The sequence below is a fragment of the Chrysochloris asiatica genome, unplaced genomic scaffold (assembly GCF_000296735.1).
Source record: "Chrysochloris asiatica unplaced genomic scaffold, ChrAsi1.0 scaffold00106, whole genome shotgun sequence".
Classification (NCBI taxonomy): domain Eukaryota; kingdom Metazoa; phylum Chordata; class Mammalia; order Afrosoricida; family Chrysochloridae; genus Chrysochloris; species Chrysochloris asiatica.
The window spans coordinates 10,260,388-10,277,241 of record NW_006408624.1 but is presented as its reverse complement, the minus strand read 5'-3'; the positions used below and the strand labels follow the sequence as shown (position 1 = coordinate 10,277,241).

The window sequence follows — 16,854 nt, the reverse complement described above, 5'->3', positions numbered from 1 at the left end:
TAAACACACACTTTCTAAGGGCTACATCATCTTCCACATACTACATAAGCATTATTATTTTTATTTTCAAAGAAAATAAACACATTTTGCTTACCATGCTCATAAGGAGAGAATGTTCCTGCATCAATGTTAATGTAAGGGTCAATCTTAATTGAAGTTACATGCAAACCACATGACTTCAGTATTGTGCCCACACTGCTGGCAAGGATTCCCTTTCCAATTCCTGATATAACACCACCAGTAACGAGAATGTACTTCATTTTAATTTCTGACCTGGAAGAAAGAAAAATTATAGATAAATTATATGTCTCAAGCAACCAGCTTGCTAGCCAGTCGATCTCAACTCATGGTGAGTCCCTGTGTGCCAGAGTCAAACTGCGCTCCATCGAGTTCTCCAATAGCTGGTTTATCAGAAGCAGATTGTCAAACTTCTCTAGGGAGGCACCACTTGGAGGATTCAAAATGCCAACCTCTTAGTTAGCAGACAAGTACTACATTCAAAAGGAAGAAAACTCATAGTTAAAATGTATATCAACCAATCAACTTGTTAAGTGGTTCTGACTCATACTGACCCTGTATAGGGTTTCCGAGGAGCAGCTGGTGAGCTTGAACCACTGATCTTACAGTTCAAACGGTTTTACAGTCTGGTACATTCACCCACAGCGCCACACCAGGACTCCACCACTTACTTGGGTTCAAACACCCAGCTCTGCCGCTAACTAGCTAAGAGCCTTCTTGGGGTCTTGGTTTCCTTGTCTGTCAAAATAACTCCTGAAGGCTGCTGTCAGGTTTGGAATCATAATAAATATTTAGATCTTAGAATATTGGATAATATTAGTCAAACGGGAGTTTTAAAAAACTGCTATTTATATGTAGCTTTTATTTGTAGCTTTGACAACTACCATGAAAATCAAACAATTGAAAAAGACAGGAAATCAACTCTAAACGGTTGATAGGACTCCTGGTGTGGCACTGTAGGATCTGCACAGTACTGGGAACCACAGGTCGGCAGTTCAAACCCACCAGCTGCTCCTTGGAAACTCTATACAGGGCCGCTGTGAGTCAGTCAGCACATAACAACAAGCTGCTGATACAACAGTATGCCCCAGATGTTGACTGGCATCACTGCCAGATGCTGCTAGACCCAGGTAACTGGTTTACTCTTCTTACATGAAAAGAAAAAAACAAAAACAAAAACCCCACCAATGTTGGATAATCAATCCAACCGCCTGTGAAAGTAACACTGTCTTTCTACAATGTATCACCAAGAAAACACAGCTCCTCTCCATGAGCCTAAGAACAAAAGGCAAGAAAAGAAAACTCCAACATTTAAAGGTTACCCATAAACCTAAAATTTTCTTTTGATCACAGACAGTTCTCATCTGTAATTTAATAGCAACCTGCTCTTTGTCACCACCAATCTCTCCCAGATAGGCCATGAAGAAAGACTATGTACTGGGGAAAAGGACATCAGATAATAAAGCCATGTGAAGCACATCATAAGCAGAGGCCTCAAAGAGAGGGCAGATGAGATTTAATTCCAAGAGTACTACAGCTCTGGCAGGGAATGGAAGAACAGATTTGATGACAGATAAAAGGGCAGCAACAGCCAAAAGCAGGTGAAACCCCCACAGACAAGAGTGCTTGTAGTTAGAACAGGGAAGAGAGGTCTCAAGCTACTCTAGGTATGGTCTCTCTCAGCAGGAAACAAGCCAACTCAGCAATGAGGAATTTCTGAGAGGAGAGGTGGGGGAGAGAGGAGATAGTAAGAACACATGACCTTAGTTAAGGGGGGTGGGGGATGGCGCTGTGGACTATGCGTCAGACTGCAAAGTTGTTTGAACTGCAAGGTCGGTGGTTTAAGCTCACCAGCTTCTCCTTGGAAACTCTGTACAGGGTTTGCTGTGGGTCAGAATCGACGTGACAGCACTTAACAACAACAAGGCAGCAGTTCAAACCCACCTGCTGCTCCTAAGAAACCCTATACAGGGTCCCTGAGTCAGCAGGAACTGAGTAAAGAGGACTTAACAACAAGGAACTCTCAGTAAGGGCATCTATGCTAATTAAACCCAAGCCTCCAGTTTTTCTAACTTCTTTTGTGTGTTGTGCCTTTCCCAGTTCTTTGGAAGGACACTCTTAACACCTTTCCAGGCACAATTCAACTGTGATAAGAGGAGAAGAGACACCCTCAGTGAGGGTTTATTGCTACTTCCCAGCTTCAGAGGCCCAAGAGGGTAATTTGGTCAGCCCACCCAAATGTGATCAAAATGAGAAACACAATCACCAAGCCCCACTGAATGCTTGCTCTGAAGTAGTCAGGGGGCTTTCCACCCCTGGGAACACACCACACAAAGCCAAATTATAATAAAAATAAGTTACAAAAAAACAAGGAAACTGAAGAGTTCAGCCTGAAGCATTCCTCCCACCCCTCCCCCAAGGCAGGAAGGAAAGCGTCTGGAAGGAGGGAAAAATGCTCACAATGCCTTCCGTCTCATATTACAGCTTTGACAACTACCGTGAAAAATCAACCGATTGAAAAAGAAAGAAACCCAACTCTGAGCTGTTGGTACAACACTATGCCCCAAATGTTGGCTGGCATCACTGCCAGATGCAGCTAGACCCAGAACGAAAGGCACATAGGATTCCCAGAAGGGATTTATGGATAAATAAGTTAGAGAAAGGTTGGTTAAACAAAGTCAACCGGTTTCGACAACTTTAAATGTACACTGGTGGTTAGAGGTGGGTAATGTGCTGTGGAGTCGGGTTCTGACTCACAGCAAACCTGTATAGGGTTTCTGAGGATGTAAATCTTTACAGGAGCAGAAACTTTCATGGCTCTCCCATGAAACAGCTGGTAGATTCAAACTGCTGACCTTGTGGTTAGCAGCCCAACCTGTAAGGGGCGCACCATGACTCAGTAGGATAACCACAAAGTCAGCGGTTCAAGTCCACTGGGAGAAAGATAAGGCTTTCTCTACTCCCACAAAGATTTCCAGCCTTGGAAATCCTGTTGTTAAGTGTTGGTGAGTCGGTTCCGACACACAGCAAGCCTGTACAGGGTTTTTGAGCAGTTGGTAGGTTTGAACTGCTGACCTTGTGGTTTGTAGTCCAGTACTGATCCTACAGTGCCACACCAGGAGTCCTGGAGACCCTACACAAGATCAGAATCGACTGTTGTTAAGTGCTGTAGAATTGGTTCCGACCCATAGTGACCCTGCATACGTTTTCTGAGGAGCAGCTGATGAGCTTGAACCACAGACCATAAGGTTCAAAGCGACTTTGTAGTCTAGCGCATTAACCCACAGCACCTCCAGGACTCCTCAGAACCAAATGGATGGCATTTAACCCTTATTATCTAGGGGGAAATCCGAGTACTCTCCTGACCATCTGCGGCTCTGTTAGGCCAGCACTGAACTGGTAACCACAATGTCAGCAGTTTCCAACACACCAGCTACTTTTGGAAACCCTATACAGGGTCATAAGGAGCTCTGGTCACGTAGTGGTAACAAATTGGGCTGCAAACTGCGCCCAAGATCAGCAGTTCGAAACAACCTGCACTTCCATGGGAGAAAGATAAGGCTTTCTGCTCCCATAAAGATTTATAGCCTCGGAAACCCTGTACAGGGTCGCCATGGGTTGGAACCGACTCCACGTCACGTAACCACCAACCACTATACAGGGTTATGGCGCTGTAGGATAGGCATTGGACTGCAAGATTGATTTGAACCGCAAGGTGGCAGTTCAAACCCACTAGTCACTCCTTAGAAATCCTATACAGGGTCGCTATGAATCAGAACAGACTCAACAGCACTTAACAACATACAGGGTCATGCGTCATAACCACCTAAACAGCACACAACATCACACCCTGACCTTCTGCTTACAGTTGAATGGTTCCCATTTACACATTAACTATCACACTTGGCTACATTTTAGATACAGGCTGCGAACCTTAAGGTCAGCGGTTCGAAACTACCAGCCACTCCGCGGGAGAAAGATGAGGCTTTCTACTCCCGTAAAGATTTACACCCTCGGAAACCCTGTACAGGGTCGCTATGGGTCGGAACCGACTCCACGGCACTTAACAACAACAACAACCAGACATAATGCTTGCTGGGAGGTAACTAGGCATAACCCTAGCCTGGTGTCACTCACTGATAAACATTTGATGTCCCTAGAAATTCCTTATTGAGTGAAGACTAGTCTCATCTCTTTGTATTCGATGTGCCCCAATTTTACTCTTTTGGTTAGATGCTTGCAGTCTCCCACAGTGCCTGCAATAAATATTCCTACGTATACAGAGACCCAGAGACCAGGCTGTTCACATTTATGGCCTACCTAGTATGTCTGAGTTACTGTGCTAAACACTGAGGACCACAAAAATTAATCTGATATAGGCCAGGATCTCAAGTCGTGATTGTCCAGTTAGACATGTAACACCTAAAATAAATGAGTAATCCAGTGATGGTGATAAGCAGACAGACAAATGCGAAGGGTATAAAAGAAGAGATAACAGTTTTCAGTAAAGTACCATGGGCCCATCAGAGGAAGATGAGGAAGTAAGTACCACTTGCAGACCTCTGCTCTGTAGATCTGAGATGGACCATCTCGTAATGCTATTGATGTGTCTCAATTTACCCAGATGACCACTCAAGACTCACAGGATCAGCAAGGAAGCCTTTATTAGCTGGCCAGCGACTACAGCCTCCCTAAAAGCGGGAATGACTACAGCCCTAACCCAATTTTTCAAGGAGAATTTATACATAGGCAATGGGACATAATCTTGCACAAACTAGGGGTAGGGTATATGCATAAGCCATTAGGGTGGGGCTAGGGGTTCATCAGCTGGGTTATCTTGAGAGTTATCTTGAGAGAGCAGGGGTCAGAGGTATGCCTAAGCTGTCTGACAGAAGCAAAAATAAGCTATCGGTGGGAGGGGGAGGGGAGGTGCAGCTGAGAAAGGTCCTACTTACAACTTTTCCACTCAGGCAGGATTTGAACACACAGGGGCTACTCATGATTCAAAAATGGAGTCAGAGTAACTTTACACTATCAAAGTCAGTTCTGACTCATAGCAACCCTGTATAGGGTTTCTGAGGAGTAACTGGTGGGTTTGAACCACCGACCTTTCAGTTCAAGCCGATTTTGCAGTCCAGTGGTTTATCCTACAGTGCCACACCAGGACTCCATGGAGTCAGTTCTGACTCAGCGACCACGTGTAGGGTTTCCGAGGCTATAAATCTTTAGGGGAGCAGGAAAGTCTCTCTCCCACAGAACAGCTGGTAATTCCTAACTGCTGACCTGAGGTTAGGAGGCGGACGGGTAATATTATGCTACCAAAATTCCTTTGAAGGACTGTTGTTGTTATTAAGTGCAGTCCTGTCGGTTCCGACCCATAGCGACTCTGTATAGGGTTTCCAAGGAGCAGCTGGTGAGCTTGAACTGCCAACCTCCGTTCAAACGGCTTTGCAGTCTGGCGCATTAACCCACAGTGCCACACCAGGAGTCCTTTGCCATTGAGTTAGTTAGGACCCATGTTGTTGTTAAGTAATGCGGAGTCGGTTCCGACTCATAGTGACCCTGCACAGGGTTTCCGGGGCAGTAAATCTTTACGCGAGCAAAAAGCCTCATCTTTCTCCCGCGGAACGGCTGGTAGTTTCGAACTGCCGACCTTGAGGCTAGCAGCCTGATTCGTAACCACCATGCTACCAGAACTCCCAGCGACCCTGCATAGGGTTTCCGAGGAACAGCTGGTGAGCTTGAACCGCCGACCTTGCAATTCAAACGGCTTTGCAGTCTGGTGCATTAAACCCACAGCGCCACATCAGGTAGCTTAAAAAAATGTGGGAAAGGGAACAGCCAGAGCAGCAGGAAGGTGAGGGTCACCTTTGGAGAACAGGGGGAGGGCCAATTTTGTTGTACAAGATAAGGGTCAGGGTGGTGGACAATAAGTTGGAAAGGCAAGCAATGTCCTGCTCTGAACTCTATTCTGATGGTGATGGGGAGCTACCTGAAGGTTTTCATGCACACATTAATAGAACTGAAAATACAGCAAAGGAATTTATTAATGTAAGCCAAGAATCAGCAGAGGAATTCAACCAAGATGGTGGAGGGGGAAGACAAAAAAAAAAATCTAGAAATCGAGCTTTTTTTTGTTCCTTAACGTTGTGAGGTCAAGTTCCAGCAGCTCCAACCACTTGTGCACAAGTGGTTCAAGCTGCCCGACATCTGTAAAATGTGGGTGCTGATCTCCGCATCGCCGGTGTCAGCACAGGACTGCTGAAGATTCAAAATTATAATAATGAGTAGGGGCGTAAGCGCGCCTCGCAAACGTAGTGAACTTTATAGAATGCCAGCATCCTCAGCACCGGCGGCGGAGGGAGGGAACAGCTGTAGGGTTTAAGGGGGCAGTAGGGGCCGGGCTCAAAGGCACCTTCCACCCCCCGGGAGTCGAGGGCGCCACGTCCCCGCACGCACGGAAGTCGAGGGGGCCACCGCTAGGCCTGAACCCATCCTCCACCGCGGCGGGCCCGTCTCGGACTATGACCTCCCATCCCAGGAAGAAATGATCAGTGCTTTCAAGGCAGAGGGTCGAGGATCGGGGTAACCCGAATAGAGAGGTGGCCTCCGGGGCTTTCTCGGGGGACAGAGGGCTAAGAAAAGGGCGTTCCCGCGCCCCTGCGGCCCTCTCAGTCCCAAGAGCCATCGCTGACTTCGCCGAGACCAGCCAGGCAGAAACGAGAGCTACCCGGCCCTGAAGCCCGGGGTCCGCGGCCTCTTCGGCCGCCCCACGCCCCTTCGGCCCCCGTTCCACCAGTGCACGGCCACGCGGCCCCGCGCGCGGGAGCCGGCACCTAGTCGGCCCGGGCTGCCCGCCCCACTCCGGTTAGGCAGCAGCTCATTGGGTAGGAAGCCTAACCACTTCACCCCTGATTGGTGGGAAGCCGTGTCTGTCACCCGGCGGTGTGGCCGTCCCGCGCCCGGCTCCGCTCGCACCGCTGATTCCTGCATGGAAGAACAGTTCCCCCGGGATCCCTGGAGTCTGCCTACCTGACACCGGCTTCAAATCAGCTAAAGAACTAAGTCTGCAATGCACGCGCCGAGCCACCGCAGCCAGTGAGCTAGCTCGGCCGCATGCGCCCGGCAGTCTTTCACGGAGGCGGGCTCTAGGCGGTGCGCACGCAGAGGGCGGGGGCGGGGCGGGGCCCCGAAGCGAGGGGGTGGAGGGCGCCGAGACTCCGAGTGCGCAGGCGCGGGAGCCGACTTTCTTTCTAGGCCTGGGGCTAGCTGATCTAGTGAGCAGTGGAGGTTGCTGCTCAGGCTTCGTAGATTTGCAGCTGGCCAAGTAGAGCAGGCTGTGGCGATTCGGCCTCGCAGCTTTTATCAAAGTCGGTAGTTCTAACGTTTCCTGTGACTCACGCCTTGCAAATCCGTCGCCTGGCTCCAAACCTCTACCCCAAAAACGTATTGAAGTTTTTGTCATCCACTTTCTGAGAACTGCCAGCTATTTAACGTTTGATCTGTAAGAAGACGTTTATGATTTCGCTGAACCCTCGACCTAGGGTGACCCCGGCCTCTAAAAGAGAAGTTCAAGTGGGCTGCTAGGCGCTGAGTCTTTTCCCGACTGCCTTTCTCCCCATATCTGCCCTGTCACCGGCTAATTTAGATGAACAAAGGGTCCAGGAATGTATGAGTTATCCAGCTAATAATCGCTGAACACCCACTGTGTGCTACGCAGCCACTTTGTCAATACAGACTGAGTAAGCTGAGGATTTGGCACAATGGCTGCTCACACGGTGATGAGTGGGCAGTGTTTCATGAATCAGAACCGACCTGACAGCACCAACATAGACCCTGTCCCACGAAGTCAAAGGATGGAGTGAGGCAAACTGATGAGCTAATTATTTATTACAGTGTTCATAAGTGCCTGGTGCGGAAGTACTGAGTGCCACGAAGTCCCATCAGGGTCTGACCAAGTCTGGATTGGGGTCTGGGAATTCAGGTAGGGAAAATTTCCTTGCAAAGGTGACTTTAAAGCTAGGACCTGAAGCTTACTGGTAAAGAAAGGGGAGGAAGAGGTGGGCATGAGAATGAATTAGGTGACGCAAAGCAAATATAAAGAGTGTGGTGGAGAAGAGCCAAGCCCAGCAGACCAGAAAAGGCCAGTGTAGCTAGGTGATGATTGACCAGCATTAGGTCAAGCTGAAGAGGTCGGCAGTGCTCATCAGGTTAAGGATTTCCTTTTTCCCAAGGACAGTTGTTGTTAACTGCCCATTGAGTCGCTTCTAACTCATAGCCACACTGTATTGGGTTTTTCAGGCTGTACATCCTTGGAGTAGAAAAACTCATCTTTCTCCCACAGAGTGGCTGATGGGCTTGAACCACAATGGTGGTGTTGGTGGTGTGCTGTGGAGTCGGTTCTGACTCATAGTGACCCTGTAATATAGGATTTCTGAGACTGTAAATCTTTGGTGGTGGTGGTGTGCCCTGGAGTCGGTTCTGACTCATAGCGACCCCGCATACTGTTTCTGAGGTGGCAAATCTTTATAGGAGCAAAAAGCCTCATCTTTCTCCCATGGAACAGCCGGTAGTTTCGAACTGCTGACCTTGAGGGTAGCAGCTCAACTCGTAACCACTACACTACCAGAGCTCTTTGAACCATAATAGAAAGCCAGAAAAGCCTTTTGAGTAGAAGGATTTTGTTTTGTTTTGTTTTTAATAGTAAACATGCACCCCCCCCCACTCCCACCCCTCAAAACCCCCACTATACAAGGGTATACATACAAAGTCTCCCACCTTTGTATCCCAGTCCAGGGACCAATCTCTGGAAACATCATACTTGGTAGAATAGTGAGTCAGTGAAAAAGAAGACAGCCCTCAACAATGTGGATTGACAAAGTGGCTGTAACAACGGATCAAACATAGCAACGATTGTGGGGATGGTGCAGGACCTGACAGTGCCTACTTCTGACTCAGAGTCACCTAACAATAACAACTGTACCCAAGTATTCTTATTTTCTTCCCCAGAAGCAATTTGTCACAAGTTCTTACATAGTCTCATTGAAGGCTTTAAAGCAAGAGTATGACATAATCAGATCGTGTTTCTGGACAAACACTCACTCAAACAAATAGAGTCTAAGAGACCAGTTCAGAGACTTCTGCAGTGACCCCCAAAAGAGGCTTCTGGTTCCTTCCAACTCTGGTTCACCACTGGTCTTCCCCTGCCATATTGCCCATGCTGCCCTCAGCTCTATGTCTAAGAAATGCTCAGGATGGGTTTGGAGGTGCCACACTTATGAAACATAATAGACACAGAACATATTTGCTGAAGTCATGAAGATGCTGTGGTGGTGGTGGTGTGACGTGGAGTCAGTTCCCACTCACAGCAACCCTGTACAGGGTTTCCGAGGCTGTAAATCTTTAAGGGAGCAGAAAGCCTCATCTTGCTCCCGCAGAACAGCTGGTAGTTTCGAACTGTTAACCGTGAGGTTCACAGCCCGATTGGTAACCACTACGCTACCAGGGCTCCTTTGAAGATGGTGGTGTTGTTGTGACGTGCCATCGAGTCGATTCCGACCCATAGCGACCCTGTATAGCGTTTCCAAGGAGCAGCTGGTGAGCTTGAACCGCCAAGCTTGCAGTTCAAAAGGCGTACGAGATGTTAAAATGAACCATTCATTTGACCACTTTTCTGGATGACTTTACATTTCTTCTTCTTTCTCAGACCTTTCTACCTGTCATCTCCTTCTTCATATGCTCTCTCTGAGAAAATAGAAGCCCTGAGAAGAGAACTTCCACAGGTTCCCACCACCATATCCATCAACTGCCTTTAACATGAGCATATTAGCTCTGACTTCTCTCCTGTGACTGTGGACAAGCTGTCCGTGCTCCTGAGGAAGGTCAGCCTCTCCTTGTTGCATACTGTACCCTATTCTCTCACCAATTGAAGAATATCCTAACAGTTCTCCTCCCTCCTGCATCATCAGGGTCTCCCTCTCGGCAGCTTGGTTTCCACTAACATAGTGCAAACATGCTGTAGTTTCTTCCATCTTAAAACACAACCAAACCTCTCTCTTGACTCCATATCCTTCTGCTCTGTACTCCATGCTCCTTTTTTGCACAACTCCTAGAAAGAGTTGTTTGTACTTGTCACCGATTCCTTGCCTCCCACTCTCTTCAACTCGCTTGGACACGTGTATTTCCATGGAACCTGCTCTTGTCAAAGATTATCATCCTGTTCTCTGACCTCTTCTGCATACATCAGCCTAGACTGTGATCTCTACAACCTATTCACGATGTTCATAAGCCCCAGAGAAAGATAACAGTGTAGGAGCATATACATGGTGTGGGTGCACCTCTGTGTGTGTGTGTTTGCATGGTTGGGCTGTCTTCTCCACCTTGGCCTCACAGACTCCCTGCGGTCTTCTGGATGCTGCCATATTATCCTGAGAGCTGCCCGCCAACAGGCCAACAACAGCACTGATCAGTTAGTCACGCTCTCCATGAAATGTACTTTTTACTAGTTTCTGGGAATTCACTTTATCTCAGTTTTTCTCCTATTTCACTGGCCTGTCTTTCTGAGTCCCCTTTCCTAGATCCTCTCCCTGACCTGTAGGCATAGGAATGGCCCAGGGCTCAGTCTTAGGAGCATTTCTCTATCTGCAATCACTCTCTAGATGAGCTTGATTAAATACCAGACTCTTAAAATACCACTTATATTCTGACAACTCCCAAATAGTTATTTCTAGCCTGGACCTCTCCCTGAACTCCAGATATGGGGTTCCTTCTAAGCACAGTGTCCTAAAGTCAGCCCTGGACAAGGCTAAGGAAGGTCAGCCCTTCTTCATGCAGAATTGCCATTCATGTTCTAGAACTCCCCATGGAAACCCTCTGAGGGTAGATTCAACAAAACCAGGCATCAGCAAACAATTCCTTTAAAGGGCCAGACAGAATCTTTTAGATGAGTCATACAATCTGTTGCAGCTACTCAACTATGTAGTTGCAGGGCAAAAGTTGTTGTTAAGTGCTGTCAGTTGGTTTTGTCTCATAGAGACCCTATATAGGGTTTTAACCTTCTGGTTCAAACCAACTTTTTGGTCTAGTGCTTATCCCACAGAGCCACACATAGCCATAGACTATGTAGGATCAGTCCTGGACTGCAAACCACAAGGTCAACAGTTCAAACCCCCACCAACTGCTCTTCAGAAACTCTATACAGGGTCACTATGAGTCAGAACCAATTCAACAGCACTTAGCAATAACAACAACATGTTGTAATAAAACTTTATTTACAGAAATTGATGGTGGACCAGATTTGGCCCAAAAACTGAAATTTGCTGAGTCCTGAGCTAAACACCTATCTTTTCTCATTTCTTTCCTGCCCTTACATTCCCTTGCAAGTTTCACCTAAGAGCACTTCATCAATCATTCACTTGTAAAGAATCCCATCTCAGACTTTGTTCCTACGAAACCCAGCTTAACACAGCACCCCTTCTACAGGCCCCGGAGGGCAACTGATGCTCACCATAAGGCATTTATCACAGGTGTGTTGAAACTCCCTGTTTACTGGTTTTGGCCTCCACCCCAGATTGAAATCTCTATGAGATTACCTAACCTTTCTGTGCTTCAGTTTCCATATCAGGTACAGTGTCTGCTCTCCTTTTAATAACCAGGGTCTAGCAGATTTCTTACTACTACCCTATAATGCAAATGCTATTATTGTCAAGCATAATACAGTGGAGGCAAAGACCATATCTGGCGTTCTAATAGATTACCTGGGTGGAAAGAGGGCAGACAGGCGGGAGACTAATTGTGGATTTAAATTTGTTGACTGGGAATAATTATACTAAAATTCAAGTTTATTTCATTTTAATCTATAAACAGCACAAAATTTGAAAGGTAAAAAGGTATAGATAGTAAAATCTCTCTCCCAAACCTATGCCCCCAGTCACCTGGCTTCCCTTCCAGAGATAATCATGTTACCAATTTCTTGTTTAGCCTTCAAAAGATACTCTATGCCTCTGTATATAATCCTTCTTTGTTGGTTATTTATTGTTGTTGTTAGATGCCCTTGCATCGGTTTCGACTCAGCAACCCTAAATACAACAGAATGAAACACTGCTCCATTCTGTGCCATCCTCATAACCTTTGCTTTGGTTGATCTCATTGTTGGCAGCCACTGTGCCAATCCATCTCCTTCAGGGTCTTCCTCTTTTCCACTGACCCTGCATTTTGTCAAGCATAATGTCCTTCTCTGGGGACTGTTGGCTCTTAATTGTCAGAATTCCAATGGATTATATGGAATTTTCCTCAACTAAGCTGGTTTTCTTTAATTATGTTATTCATTGAATTAGTTGGTTATACCCTCCATATGATAAATATGAGACTGCGAACCACAAGGTCCATGGTTCAAGCTTGCCAGCCACTCTGCGGTAGGAGAAAGAGGAAGCTTTCTGCTCCCTGGAGGATTCCAAGCCTCAGAGACCCTATACAGGGTTGCTATGAGTCAGTACCAACTCAGTGGCACTTAACAACAACAACAACAATCCTCTCTTGGTTCCAGAAAGGATTTAAGACCATTTACGTCTGTGTGTGTTGATGCATGTGTTTGTATATGTGTATATAAAATATGAGAGAGAAATGAAGCGAAGAAAAATAGGGATAGGAATTTTTTTTCTCTTCAATGACACTTCATCTCCTTTTGGCTAAAGTTAAAGCCTTGTTATGATTTATGAGGCACTCACAAACTGGCCTCAGCTTACCTGTGCTCTACCACACTGAATTAGTTCAGTTCCTTGAACATTTATTCTCTTTCCTACATGTGGGTCTTTGCTTGTTGTTGTTAGGTGCCATCAACTTTAAGTGACCCTATGCAAAACAGAATGAAACACTGCCCAGTCCTGTGCCATTCTCACAATTGTCACCTTTGAGCCCATTGCTGCTGCCACTGTGTTAGTCCATCTCCTTGGAAGATCTTCCTTTTTCTCGCTGACCCTCTACTTTACCAAGCATATTGTTCTTCTCCAGGGACTGGTCCCTCTTAATAATATATCCAAAGTTTGAGAAATGAAGTCTCACCATCCTTGCCTCCAAGGAGCATTCTGACTGTACTTCTTCCAGCACAGATTTGTTTGTTTTTCTGGCCATCCTGGAGAAGGACATCATGCTTGGTAATGTGGACATCCTTCTTCAGGGCCTGGTCTCCCCTCATAATATGTCCAAAGTATGAGAGATGAAGTCTTGTCATTCTTGCTTCTAAGGAGCATTCTGTCTACACTTCTTCTAGGACACATTTGTTTTTTCTTCTGGCAGTCCATGAAGGTACGATGACAAAATTTCACTTAATTATGTAATACATCATTAATCTTATTTAAAACAATAAAATTGCTTGGAGTAGCTAGAGGAACAGAAGATACTTCTTAAAAGAAAGACCAGCAGGAAAAATCCAAAACAAAATGGTAGTCTGATTGGCTACTATAAGAATAAGCAAGTTGTTCACTAGGGAGCCATCAAATCAAGCAATCAAGTCCCTTCAAGACAAATCCCCCTCCAAGAATGAAACTCACTGTGGACCCAGATAGGGACCTGGTTGGCCAGCAAATGCTGGGGAGACCTGGGGATTCCTAGGCCCAGAGTCATTGGCATGGCCACAGGGGACTAGAGTGGAGAGTGAAGCTACCAGCTGATAGGGAGAGAGGGCATAGGCACAAGAACACCCACACTTGCAGATGGTACCCACGTGACCTGGTCTCGATGAATGGATGATCAGAACTCAACCAGGAGAAGAAAGAAGAGGGGAAAAAAAGTGATCTGAGACAATTTTATGAACTTGATCTACACCTATGGATGCAGTAACCCAAAAGAGGGAACAAACCCTCACAGCAAGAAACATTCCCACCCCCTGCACACACAGAGTAGACAGAGATGGGCAACTTGGACATTGGATACCCAAATGGGGGGGAGGGACCACAAAGGCAAGAAGTAACTGGCTTACAAGCTTTCAAGAGGGAACCTAGAGCTAGGGGGCATGGAGGAAGGCAGAATCTCCAGTGAGTACTATCTAATCTGTCTAGGCAGAGCTGATGAAATGAAATGCAGAAGGGTCACTTAATGAATGATTGTTATCAGGACTGATTGTGAGGGTTGGCAATGTAAAGGTAGACGTTTGGTAGCAAGGAAGGGAGTTATTAACTCTCCAGTCTAGGAGTGGAAGTCTCTGGGACCATCAACGGAGAAGAGCCAAGAATAGGACCCCACCCAGAGAAGCAGCGAGGCCCGAGATAGAGGCAGAGACGATGATGTGGAGTGATGAAGTGGCTGGGGACTTTGGATCCAGCGAGGGAGAGGGACTGGGTCCTGAAGAATGGGGGGGGGTGGGGAGTGTAGGGGGCGCGTTTATAGGGTATACCCTTTGGTCGGTTGATGATGCATGGAAGGGATTGGAACCATGGCAATGAGACAATATACGATGGAATGAATGTAAAACTAAAGTTCTCTCATGTAAAATATCATATAATTCACAATAAAACATGAAAAAAATAAATAAATAAAAAGAATGAAACTCAAAGGGAACACACAAGCAGGCAAGTAAGCATGTTGGTCTCCTGGTGAGTGGAAGAGGGGAAAGGCAGCAATGAAGAAATGGGCCGAGTTCGACCACATTCCATAGACTCCCATCAACCTGGAGGCGAGAGAGAGAAGAGGAGGGGTTGGTTGGTCCTAAGTGTGATGAGACTTGTGGACCCCTGAGCCCATGAACAAGGGCATAGCCACAGAGGGCTAGAGTTCAGAGCGAAGCACCCAGATGATGAAGTGCCCCACTTGTGAGGGGAGACACACAAAAACGCATAGACTTGTAGTACACATTTGACCTGGCTTCAATTGCTTGATGATCAGAACTCGACCAGATGAAGATAAAAGGAAAAAAAAAATCCTTTTTTTTTTTGATAAAGGAAACAAGTGTAAATTGCTACAATTTGATGAGCTTGACCTATATTAAATTATGGAAGTTCAAAATACCAAATCAATCCTATCCACTCTGTATACAGGGTTAATGTTGTTGTTAAGTGCCATCAAGTCAGTTCTGACCCATAGCAACCCTGTATAGGGTTTCCAAGGAGCAAATGGTGAGCTTGAACAGCCAACCTTGCAGTTCAAATGGCTTTGCAGTCTGGTGCATTAACCCGCAGCATCACACCAGGACTCCATACAGGGTTGATAGTGATGGGCAATTTAGTCATTAGCTACCTAAAATGGAAGGGGCTCTAAAAGGCATGAAGTGACTGGCTTACAAGCTTTCAAGAGGGAGTTTACTTTCAGAGTGGGGGTGAGAGGAGGTAGAATCCCCGCTGAATAGTTTTCATCTTGTTTAGACAGCTCTGGTGAACAAGATTCTTATGAGTAATTGTTATCATGATTAATTACGATTGTCACAACTGTATAGGTAGAAGTTTTGTAACAAAAAGAGAGGAGTAGTTTGTCTTACAGTCCAGGAACAGAGAACCCTAGGACCATCAAAGGAGAAGAGCACAAGCAGAATGTGAGACCCTATCCAGAGGATTAGCGATACCAAAGATGGAAGCAGAGATGAAAGCATGGAGAGAGAGAGCAGCTGAGGACTCTAGACTCATGGAAAGAGAAAGACTGTGTGCTGGCACGAGGTGCTGGTGGTCAGGAGGCAGGCTTGCAGAACGTGTCCTTTGGTTGTTTAAATGATTATATATTCCTGAGTGATTTTGTGTACACCTCCCCCACACACACCAAAAAACAAAACAAAACAGGGAATAGAAAGAAGCAAATACTGACTGTTGAATGATGATGCACAGAGATTGTAATAATTGCAATGAAACGATAAGTATAAAACTGATGTTCCTCCATGTAAACTAATCATTAATTCACAATAAAAACTTAGAATAAATAAATAAAATTCCAGAAATCAGAACTGTTCCCCCCAAATATAGGATGTGTGATGATGTTAGCTGCAGTATTTTTGTTGTTTTTTTTAGTTTTATTGTGAATTAAGTGAAAGTTTACAGGGCAGATCGTCAGTTTTACATTCAACAAATCATATACTTTGTTTCTTTACAATGATTACAATCCCCTCTATGTAGCATCAGTTAAGAGTATTTCTCTATATTCATTTTAGCCACCCCACCCCCTTTTTTTTAGACACTCATGCATATTTAATCATTTATACCACCAAAGAGCACATTCTGGAAGTCTGCCTCCTGGCCACCAGCTCTTAGTCCCTCTTTTCCCATGAATCTCGGGTCTTCAGCTGTTCCCTGTCTCCATGTCCCATCTCTGCCTCCATCTCTGGTGTCACTTCTTCTCTGGATAAGGTCTCATATTCTGCTGTGCTCTTCTCCCTTGATGGTCCTAGGGTCTTCTGTTTCTGGACTGTAAGATTAACTAATCCCCCCCAGCCCATTTTTTGTTAAAAAATTTCTACCTTTACAATTGCGACAGTCTCAATTAATCATGATAACAGTTACTCTCTATTGAATCATAAGAATCTTATCCCCATCTCTTTTTACCAGACCCATCTAGACAAGATGAAAACTATTCAGTGGAGACTCTTTCTTTCCCCACACACTGTTAAACTAAATTCCATTTTAAAACCTTGTAAGCCAGTCACTTTGTGCCTTTATTACCCCCTCATTTTAGGTAGCCAATGGCTAAATTGCCCATCCCTATCTACCCTGTGTACATAGCGGGTAGCATTGATACTTGATGTGAAGACTCCTTCCCATTCTTTTGGTATTTTGAGCTACTACCTCCATGAGTATAGGTCAAGTTAGCTACAGTATTTTTATCAACTAAGAAAATATTCTTGAGAACATGTCTTTATAAAGT

At 45.7% G+C, this 16,854-nt stretch overlaps 1 protein-coding gene across 1 annotated transcript in view; it reads right to left on the bottom strand.

Annotated features, from left to right (window-relative positions):
* CTPS1 (CTP synthase 1) overlaps positions 1-7,181 on the bottom strand; it is a 35,515-nt gene extending 28,334 nt beyond the window's left edge. The window contains exons 1-2 of the mRNA XM_006867600.1: positions 7,051-7,181; positions 95-273 (exon numbers count right to left, since the gene is read on the bottom strand). Coding sequence (XP_006867662.1) covers positions 95-260 — 166 coding nt within the window. The 5' untranslated portion in view covers positions 261-273; positions 7,051-7,181. The remainder of the gene's footprint in view (positions 1-94; positions 274-7,050) is intronic.
* Between the last annotated feature and the right edge of the window lie 9,673 nt (positions 7,182-16,854).